General features: G+C 38.8%; 1 protein-coding gene across 1 annotated transcript in view; it reads right to left on the bottom strand.

Moving 5' to 3' along the window:
- The window catches only part of LOC126298627 (dual specificity protein phosphatase Mpk3), a 175,771-nt gene that overhangs the window by 12,719 nt on the left and 144,649 nt on the right, over window positions 1-18,403 (bottom strand). Inside the window, exon 4 of the mRNA XM_049990036.1 lies at window positions 6,188-6,323. Coding sequence (XP_049845993.1) covers window positions 6,188-6,323 — 136 coding nt within the window. The remainder of the gene's footprint in view (window positions 1-6,187; window positions 6,324-18,403) is intronic.

The raw sequence follows: 18,403 nt of genomic DNA on the forward strand, positions 1-18,403 counted from the left end.
CATCAGGGATTCTATGCACTCCATTAGCGCCTTAGACCCACTAATCTGCCATAATTTGGACACACCTGTGAACCTGGAATATTTAGAGTCTCTGAAGAAATGTATCATTTACAACATTCTTTCCTCTTTTCTTCAAATGTCATACTTTTACCCTCAATGTTTTGAATACAATTAAATTTTAATTACAAGGTGTCATCTATACTGTTGTAGAGCCCTTTATCATCCTTTAATGGTATCTGTGATATCTTTGCACTACCACGATGGAACAGGTTTCTGTCTATATGGACCTGAAGAGTACAGTATTGTTGCTTTTACAGCTTTGATGACAGTGTCTGTTGCATCCTGTACTATATTGTTGATCCTCTTCTCTGTTATTTATTGTGTTCTGGACTTCAGTGTTGAAGAAATTCCAATTGGCTCTTTTCAGTGACCAACATGGTAAACTACCAGTGTGGCGTAAACCTGGTACCCACAGAATTATCAGGCATTGTCACAACTGCAATGGTCACCGTGAATGTTCCATCGGGTCATAGATATGAAGTTAGGACTGCAGATTGTTAAATCTATTGCAGAACTGGGGCCATTATCAGTGCTAAAACATGTTGGGGCTCCTGAATTTTTTAAGAGGTCAAGGTTCGAGAAAAGTTTCGCCTACTTGTCTTTATCTCACTGCCCCATATGTGATTACAGACATTAAAATCTCCCATAAAATGATTGGCAGGGGTAACTGTTTATTTAGGCCTTTCACCTTTCTGTTAGAAACTTCTCAGTCACGGGTAATGTAGGTATTACAGACTGTCATCATTATGCTCAGTTGTATACTAATCGCTATTGCTTTGGCTGTAGTGTTTATATGTATTTGTCCACAGAAGATGTTTGACTTTATTAGCTGCTTGTTCCATGTTTATTCTACCATGTATGTTGTATTCTCTAGAAATAGGAAGAGGGTCTGCTAAAAATTTGGATTTTTCTATTGCGATATGTATTGGGGATAGTTGGTGATTGTGCAATTTCTTGCAGGTGGCGATAATAGCCACTGAAATTCCAGAAAGTTCTGGTACTGTCAGAACTGACAAATTAGTTAACTGTCCTGTTCTTTCCTGTCCCTTTCCTTTTTTTGTTTCTTTGCTGCTTCATGGGATTTTTCACATTGTATGTCCAAGTAATACAACAATTGGGCATTTCTTCAGCCCACCATCTTAGTCTCCTAACCACTGACTAATATCTGACTGAACATAACTTATATTTAGGGAGGAAGAAGCTGCGGAGTGGGTGATCTGCCTGGATAGCTTTGTGGATAAAAGCACCACTTCTGAGACAGGGAGGTACACCAGCCCTGGACTGAATCCACTCAGTGGATCAATGATGAGGGTCAATGGGCAGGCCAGCCTGGATGTTGTTTTTAGGCAACTTACCACACCCTGCTGAATGAATATAAGCCTGGCATCCACGTGCGCAGTTCTCAAAAACTTTAAAAACTTGCATTTACTACCACATGAGTAACTATACAGACAGTTGGGGTAGGGTGGAGGGGGGAGTGGAGATGGTGGGAGCAGAGTGACAACAAAAAGGGCATCCGATCACCCCTGAAGCTAACCATGCTGAGCCCATACTGATGCGGAACAAAGGCACAAGAAAAAGAAGAAACTGTAGAGTGAGTCTTCCTCTCTCATGCAGTCGGAAGGATACAAAGTGTCTCCTGCTACATCTGCTGGAAGGCTCCTGCTGGCTCTGCAAGAGTAAGTCAAAACAGGTGAAGATCTCTCTTGCATATAATTTTTCCATTTTGTTTGCGAGATCTTGGTTTATAGAAAATGATAGATTAGGTGTTTAAAGGGTTGAGGTACATGTGGCAATAGCTGCAACTTTTGTGTAATTTTTCATTGTGACAGCTGGATGCATGCATTCTTATTTCTTCTGTGCCTCTGGCTATGACAGGTGGTCCACCATTTATTACTCTTGGATTTTCTATTCTTTTTTTAAATACAGGGAAATCTGGTGAATGTGGGGGATGGTGTTCCTCACAGTTGACACACAAATATGGCTGTTCACAGGAAAGACCTTCATGAAGTGATCTTCCACAGTTTTTGGATCTGTTACGCAGTGGAAGGACATGCCTAAAGGTAAGCATCAAAAATGTCTTGTGGGTGGTAAGGTTTCACGTCACACCTGTACACCATAACATTAATTCTGTCTGGGATGACATTTCCTACCAAAACTAAGATGAAAGCACCTTTATCTACCTTTTTGAAAACATCTGACAAAATGTACAACTTACAGTGTTACTTTAGCTCACAGATCCTCATCTTGGGTGTAAGGTAAATCCCTTTAGCATATTCAAAGTTTTATGTGGAGTAATAAGCACTGGTATGTCACTCACTGCTTGAGATTCTGCAGCAGAGGAGCATTTAATCAATAGTGACCTATAATGCATTCTTTCCAGAGCATCTACTAATTTTTCAAATTTTTGTTTCATGAAAATTAATGGCTTCATCATTGGAGATGCATCTCTATTATAATATACACACACCAGGTATTGAATGAACTGTTTTGTTCCCAGTCTTCTGACTTATCCCCTTTCCCAAGTTGTAGCCAGGGTAGGGAAAGCAGTTGGATTACAACGGCCCACACTGAAATATTGACTCTTATCAGTTGAGACAGCCTGATGAGTATGACCATTATGCTGTTTGAGTTTAATATGTTTCACTTGTAAAATGTCTGCCATGATGCCACTGACTCTTTTCAAGAGCTCCCTCCATGGGTGCCATCCAGCTGCAGTCACGTGACAACGCTCATTGCTGGGAGTTCTGATGCCCAAAGAAGATGGACATCATCTCCTTGCCATGCATGGCGAGTTACTAGCTCAAGCATCAGAAGTGTAACGCCTATGTTTTCAGAGAGATTTTACAAAAATGGCACACAATGACCTCACCATGTCGGATTGGCTATGGCATTGGCTTTTTAGTGCATAAGTGGGTCCACATAGTTATTGCATGTGGGGATCTTTAATGCAATAAGCAGTTGGCAGTATTTATGGTATTCTTACCCAGTCTGTCCAAACAACAGAAAAAATTTTTGAGAATATAGGTCAAATCCAATAGAGGATGAAAAACGGCTTCAGCTAAAAAACTGATTTAAAGTAAATGGATAAATCTGTTGAAGAACAGAACCCATAGATGTAGCTGAGCCAACATCAGAGACTCACCATGGGAAGGAAAGTAAGAGAATGGTGGATAGTCAGGGATAGGGGATTGCAGCACAAGAAGGGAAATTTATGTAGGGCATCTATAGCCAATAACAGATTATTTTATGTGCAGGAAAGCTTTTGGGTGTTCTTGGAATAGGTCTAGAATGTTGACTTATTCTTTTAATTTGCACATTATTTCAAATAATAATTCCTGTTCTGTATATTCTTATTACATCTCCCATAAATTGTATGTCATATGTTACGCCACACACTTCTGTTCCCATCTGTGGCTGTCATTTGCTACCACCAAATTCTGCACTGTCAAGGGCATGTAAGTCTAAGCAAATTGTTCTGTTAGTAAATGTTTAGTGTGGACAGCACATCTCATAGTATAAATACATCTTCCTCATAAGTTTGTTTACTACTTTCATACTACTTCACATTTTGATTGCTTCAACCTGTCGTGCTCTTATATCTGAAATCCATAGCTTACATTCATAACTCAAGTCTCTGACCTCCAACACCAAAGTAACAATTGAAAAACAGGGTTAAATGTAATGATCATCACTTCTGACAAACGTTTCATGGTGTCTTCTCAAATCAAATATTTGCATTTTCATTAGAATCTGTAAGCATTTCAAGAGTAATTTTATTCCAAGACCGTGTCTAGAGCACTGTCTTATAAAATTATGTAGGAAACTTAAGATGCTTTCTTTTCAGTTGAAAAAGCTAATGAGAAGGTTTTTGTAACATTTATCTGAAAGTTTAATATTGAAAGTACAAGGTGCATTCAAGTTCTAAGGCCTCCGATTTTTTTTCTCCGGACTGGAAAGAGATAAAAACATGCGCATTGTTTTAAAACGAGGCCGCGTTGTCAATACGTCCCAGAGATGGCAGCACCGTACGGCACATGGAATTTTACCGCCAGCGGCGAGAATGAGAACTGTTTTAAATACTTAAAATGGCAACGTTTTCCTTACTTGAACAGCGTGCAATCATTCGGTTTCTGAATTTGGGTGGTGTGAAACCAATTGAAATTCACTGACAGTTGAAGGAGACATGTGGTGATGGAATTATGGATGTGTCGAAAGTGCTTTCGTGGGTGCAAGAGTTTAATGAAGGCAGAACAACATGTGACAACAAACTGAAACAACCTCGGGCTCGCACAAGCCAGTCTGATGACATGATCAAGAAAGTGGAGAGAATTGTTTTGGGGGATTGCCGAATGACTGTTGAACAGATCACCTCCAGAGTTGGAATTTCTGTGGGTTCTGTGCACACAATCCTGCATGACGACCTGAAAATGCTAAAGTGTCATCCAGGTGGGTGCCACAAATGCTGACGGACGACCACATGGCTGCCCGTGTGGCATGTTGCCAAGCAATGTTGACGCGCAACGACAGCATGAATGGGACTTTCTTTTTGTTGGTTGTGGCAATGGATGAGATGTGGATGCCATTTTTCCATCCAGAAACAAAGCACCAGTCAGCTCTATGGAAGCACACAGATTCACCGCCACCAAAAAAATTTCGGGTAACCGACAGTACTGAAAAAATGATGGTGTCCATGTTCTGGGACAGCGAGGGCATAATCCTTACCCATTTCGTTCCAAAGTGCACTATGGTAACAGGTGCATCCTACGAAAATGTTTTGAAGAGCAAATTCCTTCCTGCACTGCAATGACCGGGAAGGGCTGCGCATGTGATGTTTCACCAAGACAATGCACCCGCACATCGAGCTAACATTACGCAACAGTTTCTTGGTGATAACAACTTTGAAGTGATTCCTCATGCTCCCTACTCACCTGACTTGGCTCCTAGTGACTTTTGGCTTTTTCCAACAATGAAAGACACTCTCCATGGCCGCACATTCACCAGCCATGCTGCTATTGCCTCAGCGATTTTCCAGTGGTCAAAACAGAATCCTAGGGAAGCCTTCGCCGCTGCCATGGAATCATGGCATCAGCATTGTGAAAAATGTGTACGTCTGCAGGGCGATTACGTCGAGAAGTAACGCCAGTTTCATCGATTTCAGGTGAGTTGTTAATTAGAAAAAATATCTGAGGCTTTAGAACTTGAATGCACCTCAAATTAGTGAGTAAGTAGATAGGTAGACCATAGATGCAAAGACAAGGGTTCAATCCTCAGTTGGTCCTATAATTTTTTCTTTCACTTATTGCTTCCGTCTGGGAATGATTTGTGTACGACATTTTAACAAATCTGAAATATTTCATTACACAAATTTAATTGATTAATGCTGTATTTCAGTACAATAATGTTAAGTTCTGAGTGGAATACAAACAACAGAAGGAGTCTAATTGGCGTGGTCAGAAGTTCAATAGCACATAACAAGAAGGAAATTGTTGCTGACATTTGGACCAAGTCCTCCATCGGAGTTATCAAAACAAATCTAGTGGACCAAGGGGGCTGGTGGGTGGGCGGGGTGAAGAGGGGGAGACTAGAGGGGGAGAGGGGGACAGTAGAGGGGAGAGGGGGAGAGTAGGGGGGAGAGGGGGAGAGTAGGGGGAGAGGGGGAGAGTAGGGGGGAGAGGGGGAGAGTAGGGGGGAGAGGGGGAGAGTAGGGGGGAGAGGGGGAGAGTAGAGGGGAGAGGGGGAGAGTAGAGGGGAGAGGGGGAGAGTAGAGGGGAGAGGGGGAGAGTAGAGGGGAGAGGGGGAGAGTAGAGGGGAGAGGGGGAGAGTAGAGGGGAGAGGGGGAGAGTAGAGGGGAGAGGGGGAGAGTAGAGGGGAGAGGGAGAGAGTAGAGGGAAGAGGGAGAGAGTAGAGGGAAGAGGGAGAGAGTAGAGGGAAGAGGGAGAGCGAGAAGGATTCTGTCCATAAGCTCTATCAATTTCAAATTCCTATGCGACTGTTAAGTCCTCAATGCTTTAATGATAATGGTGACTCATTACTTTTACTGCTTCCATTAGCAGGACATACTTCATATATACTTGAATGCTAAATTAATTATTTACATTGAGTAAACCAGTCTGCTAATACTTACCAATGAATTCTATTGCTTTTGGGAAAAAGCTTGCTAAGTTCTGGCTCCAGTGATCTGCTATTGGAATCTGCATATACTTAATTGATCCTGAGTCCTCAAATACATTTGGTAAATCAGGCGTTACATTCAAAATGTACTGAAACAAAAACATAATTCAGTCAATCAAATGCAACTACCTTTTACACAAAAAAATCATTGAGTAATAACTAGATGTAGAGCTATTCCCAGAAAGAACTCCTGTTATTTCATCAATTACGTTTCATGTGTAGTCAAGTATCCTCACACAGTTATGCTACTATACTCATAACTGTTGGTATCACTAACATGGCATGATAGTGCAGGACAGCAAATGGTGCATGGACAAATGTTTTACCCTACTACATGTGTTTATGACATATTCTTCTCCCATTTATATTGAAAAATACATTGTACAATGTGCTCAACCAATGTAGGTCAATTCCAAGCAATACTAACATGAAATGCAAACTAGTCTGTTGATGTTGAGCTGAGAAAACCTTGTTATATCATGAGGGAACTATACTGAATTCTACAATTTGTGACTATTTGACATTATGATGAAGATTATTACCAAGCACTGGGAATGCCAGATAGAAACCACACATGATAATGGGCACCATAACTGTTTCAATGAGCCACAAAAATGTAACACTGGACTTACAAGTTACAAGAAAGAGTCACTGAGGTTCAAAATTCTGGCATATCTCTCAATTAAAATGTAACCACAAATGAAAAGAAAGAGTGAAATGGAAGAAAATTTTAAGGTTTTATTTCCAGTATACACTAACACAAGAATAATTACGGAGGCTGGATACAATATTATGAGCATGCCCATAATAGGGCATACAACTACCTGTGCTACCTAATGAAACCTCTGAATTGTATTTAGGATAAATTCGTATAAATGTTCAATGATGATCAATGGAGTTTTTTACAACTGATCACAAAGAAACTGTTCTACTTCCTTGAGACATGAAGGAGGGTTAATCATCATCAAAGTTACAGTACCCTGTTGAAAAAAATATCTGGGCACTGAATGAATACAATAACTTAACATGGTTTTGTAGATGCTACCAGATAACTTTCCTTTTAATGTGACATGACAGACCAAAAAGTAATTATATGTGTGCCCACAGTCCTCATAATTCTTCACAATTGGATGTAAACTGTCTGGACTATGTGCTTTGCCTAATGTTCTCCACACATACATCTTGAACAAGAGGGAATAATATTTAGACAGAATCATCAGGTGAAAATTTGCGTTTCTTTCAAATGGTTGGCAGAGTAGATCATGGGCTCTGTAGACTGATAAACTCTCTTCTTGGCATTGATCTGATTCACAATGTGCTTGACAATAGCTGTTCTACAGTGAATGTTTTGTTCCTGCAGCTATCATCACACTGTTCTTGTTAATGCTGTGATCTCTAGATGCTTGTCAAGTTCACTGATCTATTTTGTTGCAGTGATAAGCTTATTAAAGTTATCTTCTTTAATGCATTCAAATTTACTTCAATAAGTTACATACTCGTTGTGCCAATGGAAGTATTGTAACTGAAGGTTGTCACTATGCTGTTAGCATAAAGTTTTTGCCTAATATGTGTGTGGACAGATGATTATGATGATGATGATGATGATGGTGGTAATATTTGGTTGTGGGGAACTCAACTGCATGGTTATCAGTGCCCATAACAACTCCGAATCTTTACAGAGTCCAGTCTCACAATTTTCCGGAATAATGATGAAAAATGAGGACAACATAAACATCCAGTCCCCCGATAGAGAAAATCTCTGATCTGGCCGTTAATCAAAAACGAGACCCCATAATCCAGAGGCAGCAATGCTAGCCACTAGACCACGAGCTGCAGATGAGTGTAGACAGAGTGTGTGTTCTCTCTTCCAGATAGTGTGTATGTTCAGCAGACAAGGTAGTGGTTTCTGGAGAATCAAGTGGGGCAGGCACCAGCTGATGATGATAGTGAACTGGGAAATGCTATCTGTAACACGGCTCGTAAACCGAAGATCTGAATGCACACTCCATATAATGTCTGTTTACAGCTTGTGAACGTTGCTGCAAGTGGCACCTAAGGTTGTGTTGTTCTGTATGGAATCCAGGGTGGTTGTTACCACAGCTCACTTCAATGAAACACAACAACAGTCCACGATCCTGTTTGAATGTATGGACCAGGAAGGTGGACTACCAGACCTTGCAACAGAGAAGGAAAGTTGCAGATGTCAGATTAAGTTGACTAGGTTGTTTAAACAACTGATCTAAGTTAATGTTGTCTGTGCTATTTTAATGAATTAATCAGTCTGTAAAAATGGAGTTTGTATTTGTTGTGCTGTCTTATCTGAGCCTGGAATCTGTTAACTGACAGAAAATGAACAGGTTAAAAAAACTTGTTCTTTTGATTGTTAAGAAATTTTTCAGTTTAAAACCAAAGATTTTTAGGTTATTGGTTTTAGTGAGTCAGCTAGTTGGAGATGCTGGATAACAAATAATTGTAAAATTTATTCATAGGTTCAGCAGTGCCACACATTTTCAGTACAGTGTGTAGCTGATGAATCTCTCCCACAAACTCCATATGCCGTCCACAAGGGTACAGTACTGATGAGTTATGCTTCACAATGATGTTGGTATGGTTTACGCAATACTTACATGGATAACTCCCCATCACACGCCCCTCAGATTTAGTGGTAAGATGGCCCAGTGGATAGCTCATCAAAAACTGAACATAGACGTGCACCGTTTACAGCGTGCACTGATAGCCTTTACCACTCGGCTACCATTCTACAGGGAGAGGGGGGGGGGGGGGGGGGGGGGGGGAGGTGTAAAGAGGGAAAAAAAAGTGAACAATCCACAAACAAGAAGTACAATAAAGAGCAGCCTGAAACAATGGTGTTTTGAGTAAGTGGTCATGGTGTTGGACTGCCAAGTGGACGATCTGTGTTCAAAACTCCTTCATGCGATTAATTTTTCAGAACATCATGCACTGTCTGTCTGGTACCTGAAATTTCTGTTCTCTTTCTGTAGTCTTGGTAGTTGTCTTACTAAACATTGGTTATAGAATATGAGTCATATGGTAAGGATACATTACTTTTGCAAGGAAATGTGATAAATAGTAAAAGTATATGAGGTACCACACAAATGTCTCACAGAAATGAAACAACAAATAAATGAGTGTGAACTATGTTACAACATAGGAATTCAAGAGTCAGACCTTCCAAAATGGAACACAACTTCAAAAATATTAAAAACATATGTTTTAACAGTGCACAGAAAAACTGTTACGGTGAAACTATTGCATTCATTTGTTGCAGCTTAAGTGATGAACTATTATGTTTTCATCATTTCCTTGGGAATGATCACATTCATATTCACACAAACACCTACATCAGGCAACGATGCATATCTCACTCACTTACCAGTTGTACAAGTTAGATGGGTTGATAAGAGATCCCTACCACATGACTCACATACTGTCACAATGCCATGTATGACACCCCAGATGTGTTTTCCAGTGGAGGATTCGGTTCACTTGTGTTGTTATCAAATGTTTGTGGTTCACATTCGAAAGCCACTTCTTTTCGGCTGCTAATTGAGAAGTTGTGCAGAATCAGCTGTCTTTATAGGCCCCTATCTCACATCTCGCTGTTGCAAACAGATGTTATACCATGACATAGACAGAAATTTGAATAAAGCGAACAATGAAGGGAAAAATAAAAATTGCACAACGGAGGTTTGAAAATGGTACACCCGCTTGGCCATCCCATCAAACACCACGAACACTTACTCATGATGCCATTTCTCTTTCCAGCTGCCCAATATTGCACTTCTCATTCTAGGGCTGTTCAGTGTTTTTATTTCGCCTTTTTTCATAACCCAGTACACCTTCTTCCTATTTTCCTGCTTGATCTGTGTTCAGTTGTTGATGGGCTGTCCTCTGAGCCCTCTTACCACTAAATCTGAGGGAGTGCCATGGGGAGTTTCCCTTGTTAGTTACCAACTATAGTGTAGTAAACATGACACAAGGATGGTTGCTAGTCAACCATAACTGATGTTATCTATAGTTTAGTGCCATCAACAAAGACCAAAAAAGGTCAACTGGGGAAAAAAAAGTGTAGTCTCAAATTTTTACACAGTTTAGGAGTGTCATGGGTAACATAATAAAAATACTGACCAAAGGGTGTGAGCATTTGGGTTGGGGCTGGTTTAAAGATAAGATATTCATACCCATCTTGTAAGATGTACTGTGGATGTTAGTGTCTCCATTCAGTGCAGCCCCCTATAGAAGTGCCATAAATTCCTGAATGGAGAAGATTTATGCAGTCTATCAGTAACACAATAAATGGTGAGAGAAGTGCAGTAACTTTCTGGCCATTCATTAATTCACCACCAAGTGACAACAATATAGTTCCACCGCTTTACAATATGCTGTCAATGATAGCTGCAAGGTTGCTCATTTACCAATAAAACTGTTTTCGCACTAACACTACATAGGTCACTGGCAACATCACACTTACAAATTAAACTTTTCTCAACCATTGTTTATAGAACCATGTTTTACACAAAAACTCACTTAACTGGAATAAGAAGCCATTTAAAAACGGAAAATAGCACGTACTCAGGGAAATTATTTGATCTGTTCATTCATGATAACCTGACAGGAAATGCTGGGGAGGTATAGTCAGTCTGCAAACTGAAAATCTAGCAGCACTTGATGTGAAGGAAGTCATCTTTCCAGGAAGACACTACAGCTGCCATACAAAATGACTAAGAATTAATTCCCCTGTGGCAGTCTGAAACAGTGTGCACTGATTTACATAAATTCTGTCCAAAAGTGCTTCTTGCATTAATATAATCTAATATATGAATTTGCTGTAGTGTTTATGCACTTTACTTTTCACAACCACCACACCCTCTGGGCATGTCTGTGGACAATATCAACAGTGTTTCATAAGGTGTGCTGCAGACTGCATTTACTACATGTGATGTAGTGGGTAGATAGAGTGGGATATCACTTGCTCAATCTTCAGCCTGCAGACCTACGAAGGAAGGAAGAGCATGAATATAATCCATCGCACTTCTATCCTACACATCGCCCGCTCACCGTGTTCACAATGTTACACCTCTAAGGCACAATGTCTCCCGTAATACAACTGTAACACACTTAGATGTGATGTTGACATTTAATGTTTGTTTTTAACCCACTTCATTTAAAGATTAACAATATTTTTTAATAATCTGTGGTTTTTCCATCCCCTGCACAAAGAAACTATTAGTCCCACAGAAAAATGTACTAGGAAATATTTTTTGCTAGAAGCTGTGGTTTTTGAGTTATTCCAGAAAAACAGAAGAGAGACCTTTCAACCAGCCCCTTCCAGTGTTAACAACCCACCTGTCATGATTCTTAGTTTATTGTTTCTGGCACTCTCCTTTACCAGTGAGCAAAAATTTGTGGCTGCATGAAGTTTTTCCTCCTAATTTTCCTTCATTGACTTGATTAGCTGTAGTTACATTATATTGCAATCAAGACAATTAAAATGATAGTGCTCCAGACACATCTTAGACTGGTGATTGTTGAGTTACATGCCTGAGCTGTCCAATATGAGCATGCCACCACAAAAATAACAGAACAGTTCAGAAACATTTTGTTAAAGGGAAACACAGAAAGTAAAATCTATGTATTACAGGTAGCCAAACTAAATGTTTAGAAATGAAATGTTGATCCATATTACTTTGTCCAGGTCTTGTTTGTGTACTATCTACATTTCTATACATACTCTTAAAACCCCTATAAAGACTGTGGCAGAAGGTATTTAATACCCTACATGCCCAGTCCATTCACAGGTGGAGTATGGGAAGCATGAATACTTCAATGCCTGTGTACAAGGTTATTTGCTCAATTTTATCTGCCAAATATCTATGGAATCAACACACAAATGGCAGAAGAATATTTATTCTTTGTGCCCTACAAGTTAGTTCTTAAAACTTTTTAAGTAGGTTCTCATGAGTTGAACACAATCTTTCTTTTGAGTATCTACCAACCTCTGTGCAATAGCAATGAAGATACTATTGAAGATAGTGTTGCCAAAGCAGAGTTACAAAACACAGCCTTCCGAAATGCCTTCACCAAAGAAGACAAAGGAAATATACCAGAATTCGAATCAAGAACAACTGCCAACGTGAGTAACATAGAAGCAGGTAATCTCGGAGTAGTGAAGCAACTGAAATCACTTAATAAAAGCAAGCCTTTTGGTCCAGACTGTATACCAATTAGGTTCCTTTCAGAGTATGCTGATGCATTAGCTCCATACTAAACAATCATATACAACCAATCACTTGACAAAAGATCCGTGCCGAAAGACTGGAAAGTTACACAGGTCACACTAATATTCACGGAAGGTAGTAGGAGTAATCCACTTAACTATAGGCCTATATCATTAATGTTGATATGCAACAGGATTTTGGAACATACATTGTGTTCGAATATTATGAATTACCTCAAATAAAATGGTCTATTGATACACACAGTCAACATGGGTTTAGAAAACATTGTTCTTATGAAACACAACTAGCTTTTTATTCATATGAAGTGTTGAGTGCTATTGACAAGGTATTTCAGATCGATTCCATATTTATGGATTTCCAGAATGCTTTTGATACTGCACCACATAAGTGGCTTGTAGTGAAATTGCATGCTTATGGAATATCGTCTCAGTTATGTGACTGGGTTTGTGATTTCCTGTGAGAGAAGTCACAGTTTGTAGTAACTGACAGAAAGTCATAGAGTAAAACAGCGGTGACTTTTGGCGTTCCGCAAGGTAGTGTTATAGGTCCTTTGCTATTCCTTATCTATATATACAAATTGGCAGTTGACCCTAAATAACGGAAAGTCAGAGGGCATCCACATGAGTGATAATAGGAATTCATTAAACTTTGGTTACATGATAAATCAGTCTACACTAAAGGCCGTAAATTCAACTAAATACCTAGGAATTATAATTACAAACAGATTAAATTGAAAATAACACACAGAAAATGTTGTGGGGAAGGCTAACCAAAGACTGCATTTTATTGGCAGGACTCTTAGAAAATGTAACAGATCTATTAAGGAGACTGACTACACTACGCTTGTTCGTCCTCTTTTAGAATACTGCTGTGTGGTGTGGGATCCTTACCAGATAGGACTGAGAGTACATCGAAAAAGTTCAAAGAAGGGCAGCATGTTTAGTATTATCGCAAAATATGGGAGACAGTGTAACTGAAATGATACACGATTTGGGCTGGACATCATTAAGAGAAAAACTTTTTCATGGCAATGGACTCTCTTCTCACGAAATCCCAATCACCAACAATCTCCTCTGAATGCAAAAATATTTTGTTGACACAGACCTACATAGGGAGAAACGATCACCAAGATAACATAAGGGAAATCAGAGCTCATACGGAAAGAGATAGGTGTTTCTACCTTCCGCGCACTATACGAGATATGGAATAATAGATATTTGTGAAGGTAGTTCGATGAACCCTCTGCCAGGCACTTAGATGTGATTTTCAAAGTTTCGATGTAGATGTAGATGATACTATGAGAAAGATTTGACAAAGCACTGGAAGACCTAAGCGGAAAAAAGGCCACTGGAATAGAAGAGATTCTCTGAGATTTAATGATATCGTGGGAAAAGCCAGCCACGACAAAATTATTCCATCCGGTGTGCACAGCATATGGGACAGGTGAGATACCCCTCAGACTTGATTAGACCAAACATCATAATCTAATAAGCACCAAGTCCAAAGAAGGCTGCTGCTGACAGGAGTGAATACTACTGAACCATCAGTTTAAAAAGTCATGGTTGCAAAATATTGGCATAAATTATTTAGAATAGAATGGAAAAACTTGTTGAAGCTGGCTTCAAGGAAGATCAGATTGAATTTTGGAGAAATACAGTAACACACAATGCTGTACAGATCTTAGGACTTCACTTAGAACACAGGCTCAAGAAGGGCAAACCAACAAGTACAGCATTTTTAGAATCAGACAAAGCTTTTGATATTGTTGACTGGACTACAATTTTCAAAATCTTGAAGGTACTAGGGATAAAATAAATACTGTGAACAAAAGGTCATTTACAGTTTTCACAGGAACCAGACGGCAGTTATAAGAGTCTACGGATGCAAAATGGTGGTAGTAGCTGTGAAGAGAGGAAGATAGGATAGTAGCCTATGCCCGGTGTTATTCAATCGGCACACTGGGCATGCAGTAAATGAAAACAAAGAGAAAATTGGAAAGGGAATTTAAGTGCATGGAGAAGAAATAAAAACTTTAAAGTTTCCCAGTGACATTGTCATTCTGCCACAAAGGATTCTGATGACCATTTGGATAGAATGGATACACCTTGAAAAAGATATTATAACATGAATATCAAGGAAAGTAATCACGGGTAATGGAGTGTCATCCAATTAAACCAGGTGATGGAATTAGGAAATGAGAAACTAAAAGTACCTGAAAACGAGGAATTTGTTAGCATCTGTAAGTGTTACGAAGTCTTTTATGACAGTATGTGTTTGAAGTATAGACAAGTATGGAAGTGAAATGCGGACAATGAGCAGTTTAGATAAGAAGGTACTAGAGATTCTGGAATACAGGGCTGCAGAAGAATGCTGAAGGTTAAATAGGTAGAGTGAATAAAAAATGAAGTATTAAATATAATGGGGGTCGGGGGAGGTGAAGAAAATTTATGGCACGACTTGACTGAAAGAAGGGATTTGTTTGATAGGACACATCCTGATGGGTCAAGGAAGTTTCAGTTTGCTAATGCAGATAATGTGGGGATTAAAAATTATATAGGGGGACTAAAGTTTGATTATAGAAAGCAGGTTCAAGTGAACAGTAGTTTGACAGAGATGAAGATGCTTGCACAGAATTGAGTAACATGGAAAACAGCATCAAACCAGTCTTTGGGTTGAAAAACAACAACAATTAAAATCTTTGCAAATATTATCATTCAACCTAAATCCCTTGTTAGGTGTTCCACCCCTTCGAGGTCTAAGGAGCTAAGCACACATGCAGCACAGCCTATAGTTGTGTCAGAGAGACCTTTGATGTACTCTGGATAGGCACTAACAGTTACTGACAGTAACAAAAACCATACTGAAGCAATGCCAACAATGAATGGAAAAAGACTCTTGGTAGCAGTTGTAAAATGTGGTGGTAGTCTATGATATTACTCTGTAAAATACAAGATGTAAAAATCAACAATACGACTACAAACCCATTAGCCTCAATACTAGGTTGCTATTGCAATATATTTGTCACTGGAATCCATCCCTCACCAATTTGTATTTTTAAGAGCTTTAGTTTATTCTTCAAAAGTTTTTGTATAGTCATGCTGCAATTACCATTTACATAGAAGTAAGTAAAAAGCAGTACATCAATTTAAACTTCCTTATAAAATCAAATAATCTCCCTGAAAGTGCTTTAAACTATTAACAGATGTGTTTCATGATAACACAGTATTAGGAGTATCACCAATGGTCTTCTGGAGTTTGGTGACTGTGACTCCGATCCACAACTGCACTGCTGGCCATTAAAATTTCAGCACCATCAAGGTGGCACACAACAAAGTGCTATATGTTTAGACATGCAAATGATCAGAATTTCAGTACAACCACACAAATTACATGGGAGTAACACCATGTACATTCTGTACATAACGAAAGATTACACTGAAGTTTTTACTCAGAAACTGCAGTTGAATGTTGGCTGATTGTGGAACGGTCACGTTATGCCTCATTTCAGAAGGAGATTTATTTACCCGCATACGTACAAATTTGACAGCAGCAGTATTGTAGCTCATGAGACAGTGATTTACATTCCAGTGCTGTCATTGCTGACATTGGTTGGGATTCCATGACTGTTATGCAAATATGAAATTGATGGATTCAGGAGGGTCATACTCAGTGCCACAAGTTATTTGCTATCCTTGCTGTTGTTGCAGTTTTAGTGGGCAGCAATGTTCTTTCATATTATGAACAGCACTGTAACGTATGAGGATCATTTGCAGAACAGTCACGAGTACATACATAATATAAATTGACAGCTGAAACTATAAATTAAAATCAGTATGGAATATTGTTCAAAGTGAGACAGGGGCAGTAGCCATAGCCAATGACAATTTCTATTAAAGGCAATGGGAACACTGACAAAGTTGTTGTTAAACATACCTGATAAATATGAACTGTCTTTCATACAGTAGGTGAGAAAACTAATGTAGCTAGTTACAAAGAGAAAATAAACCAGTGGACAAAAGAAGTGAAAATTGGGAAAGTGAAATACAAAACTCTCATCACTTGTGAAGCACAGAAAACTAATAACTTCAAAAATAAAAATTAATATGGAGCTGTTAATAACTCAAATAAGACACTAAAAAGTGACTGTAATAAGTAATGTTCTTAGCCACATGTGTCATATATATTCAATGCAAGGGATTTTCTCACACACATTAAAATATGCCACTGTAAGACTTCTGTATAAGATGATGTCAATTACTTTTTGCCAGTCTTTCTTCTCATACGATTTAAAAAACGAAAAGTTTTTTTTTAAAGATAATGTACTCTACAATTCTCACCGACATGCACACAGGCTGAGTGGCCCTTTTGAAATCCAATCGAAAATTCACTGACCATATAAAATTTTTAGATGATGATAAGCAACCAGTTGGGGAATATTGAGAGTTGTCAAGGCACTGGGTCAACCACAGTATTTTATTACTACAGGAATGTAAATGTAATTTAAGAAAAGGCACCATATTCAGAACCAATATATCAGAGATATCAATCCCATGCTGGTGATCAAAGTATTATTTATTAAAATGATGACTACCTCCAAATGGCAATCCACCTACAGAATATAGTGTGAAAGAAATATATCAAAATTTCAAAACAAAAACTGGAAGTAATAAGTTGCAAGACAGTGCATAAAATGTGAACAAAGATTTGCAATGATGGTTGATCAATACCACAGATGTCAACCTCACCTAGTATGTGACAAGCTACAAAAACAAAATAAAGATTTCACTAATAAGATCAGATAAAACGTACTGCTGAATTCGATATGGCAAGAGGTAGTGCCCACAGTATTGTATGGATAGGAAGCCTGGATGTTTCTTAAAGGAACTATCAAATATACAGGTAGCGCAAATGAAATTCGTACCAATATTGAAGGGTTGTGAAGCAATGAAGACAAAGACAAGAACGTAAATAATTTGGGAGTAAGGAAGGCCACTCACCAAATAGCAGAAGTGTTGAGTTATTGACAGTAACACACAAAAGACAAAGAAAACTTGCTAGTTTTCAGAATAGATCTTTTGTCAAGCTAGATTTCTCCCACATTACTTTAACGCCATGGTACAATTTTCTGCACTACTTCTTAAATAGGAACTAAACTAGACTAAGATGAAACAAATTACACAAAAAAATTAACTTCTCTAACATGATAATATGACTGACACAACCTAATGCCTCCATTAAGTATCAGAAGAACCCTACTGTTGACATCATCACTAAAAAATAAAATAAAATAAAATAATTAATGCACTTAGTGAAAGTACTAACAGCTGCCTCAGTAGAGTTATTCTTTAGTAATTCTATATGATGACTCTAACAATGGGAAGTTCACATCAGAATATCAACAATATGGTGGAAACGATAGATTACTGCTCACTGCAAAGATGACACATCGAATTGGAGGCAGGCACAATGAAAATACTGTTACACATTCAGCTTTTGGCCAAAGCCTTCTTCAGAAAGGGAAAATCACACATATTCTCACAAGCAAGCATGCCTCATGCACAAATGAGTGCTACCTCTGACTGCTCCTAAGTGGTTAGAGGGGGCAATCGTGTGTACAAGGAATGCTCGCTTGTGTGAATGTGTGTGTTCTTTCCTTTCTGAAGAGGCCTTTCATCAAAAGTTCAATGTGTAGAGAATTTTCATTGTGCCTTTCTACATCTCAATATATCATCTTTACGGTGAGTAGCAATCTATCTCTTGTATGATTATTCTGCAATTCACACTCAAGTAATTGGCTGAGGGTACATGGAACCACTTTCAGACTATTTCTCAACAATTTTACCCTGGAATAATGTGAGAAAAATTAACTCCTAAATCTTTCAGCAAGCTCCGATTTGTCTTATTTTATT

The sequence above is a fragment of the Schistocerca gregaria genome, chromosome X (genome assembly GCF_023897955.1).
Source record: "Schistocerca gregaria isolate iqSchGreg1 chromosome X, iqSchGreg1.2, whole genome shotgun sequence".
Classification (NCBI taxonomy): Eukaryota; Metazoa; Arthropoda; class Insecta; order Orthoptera; family Acrididae; genus Schistocerca; species Schistocerca gregaria.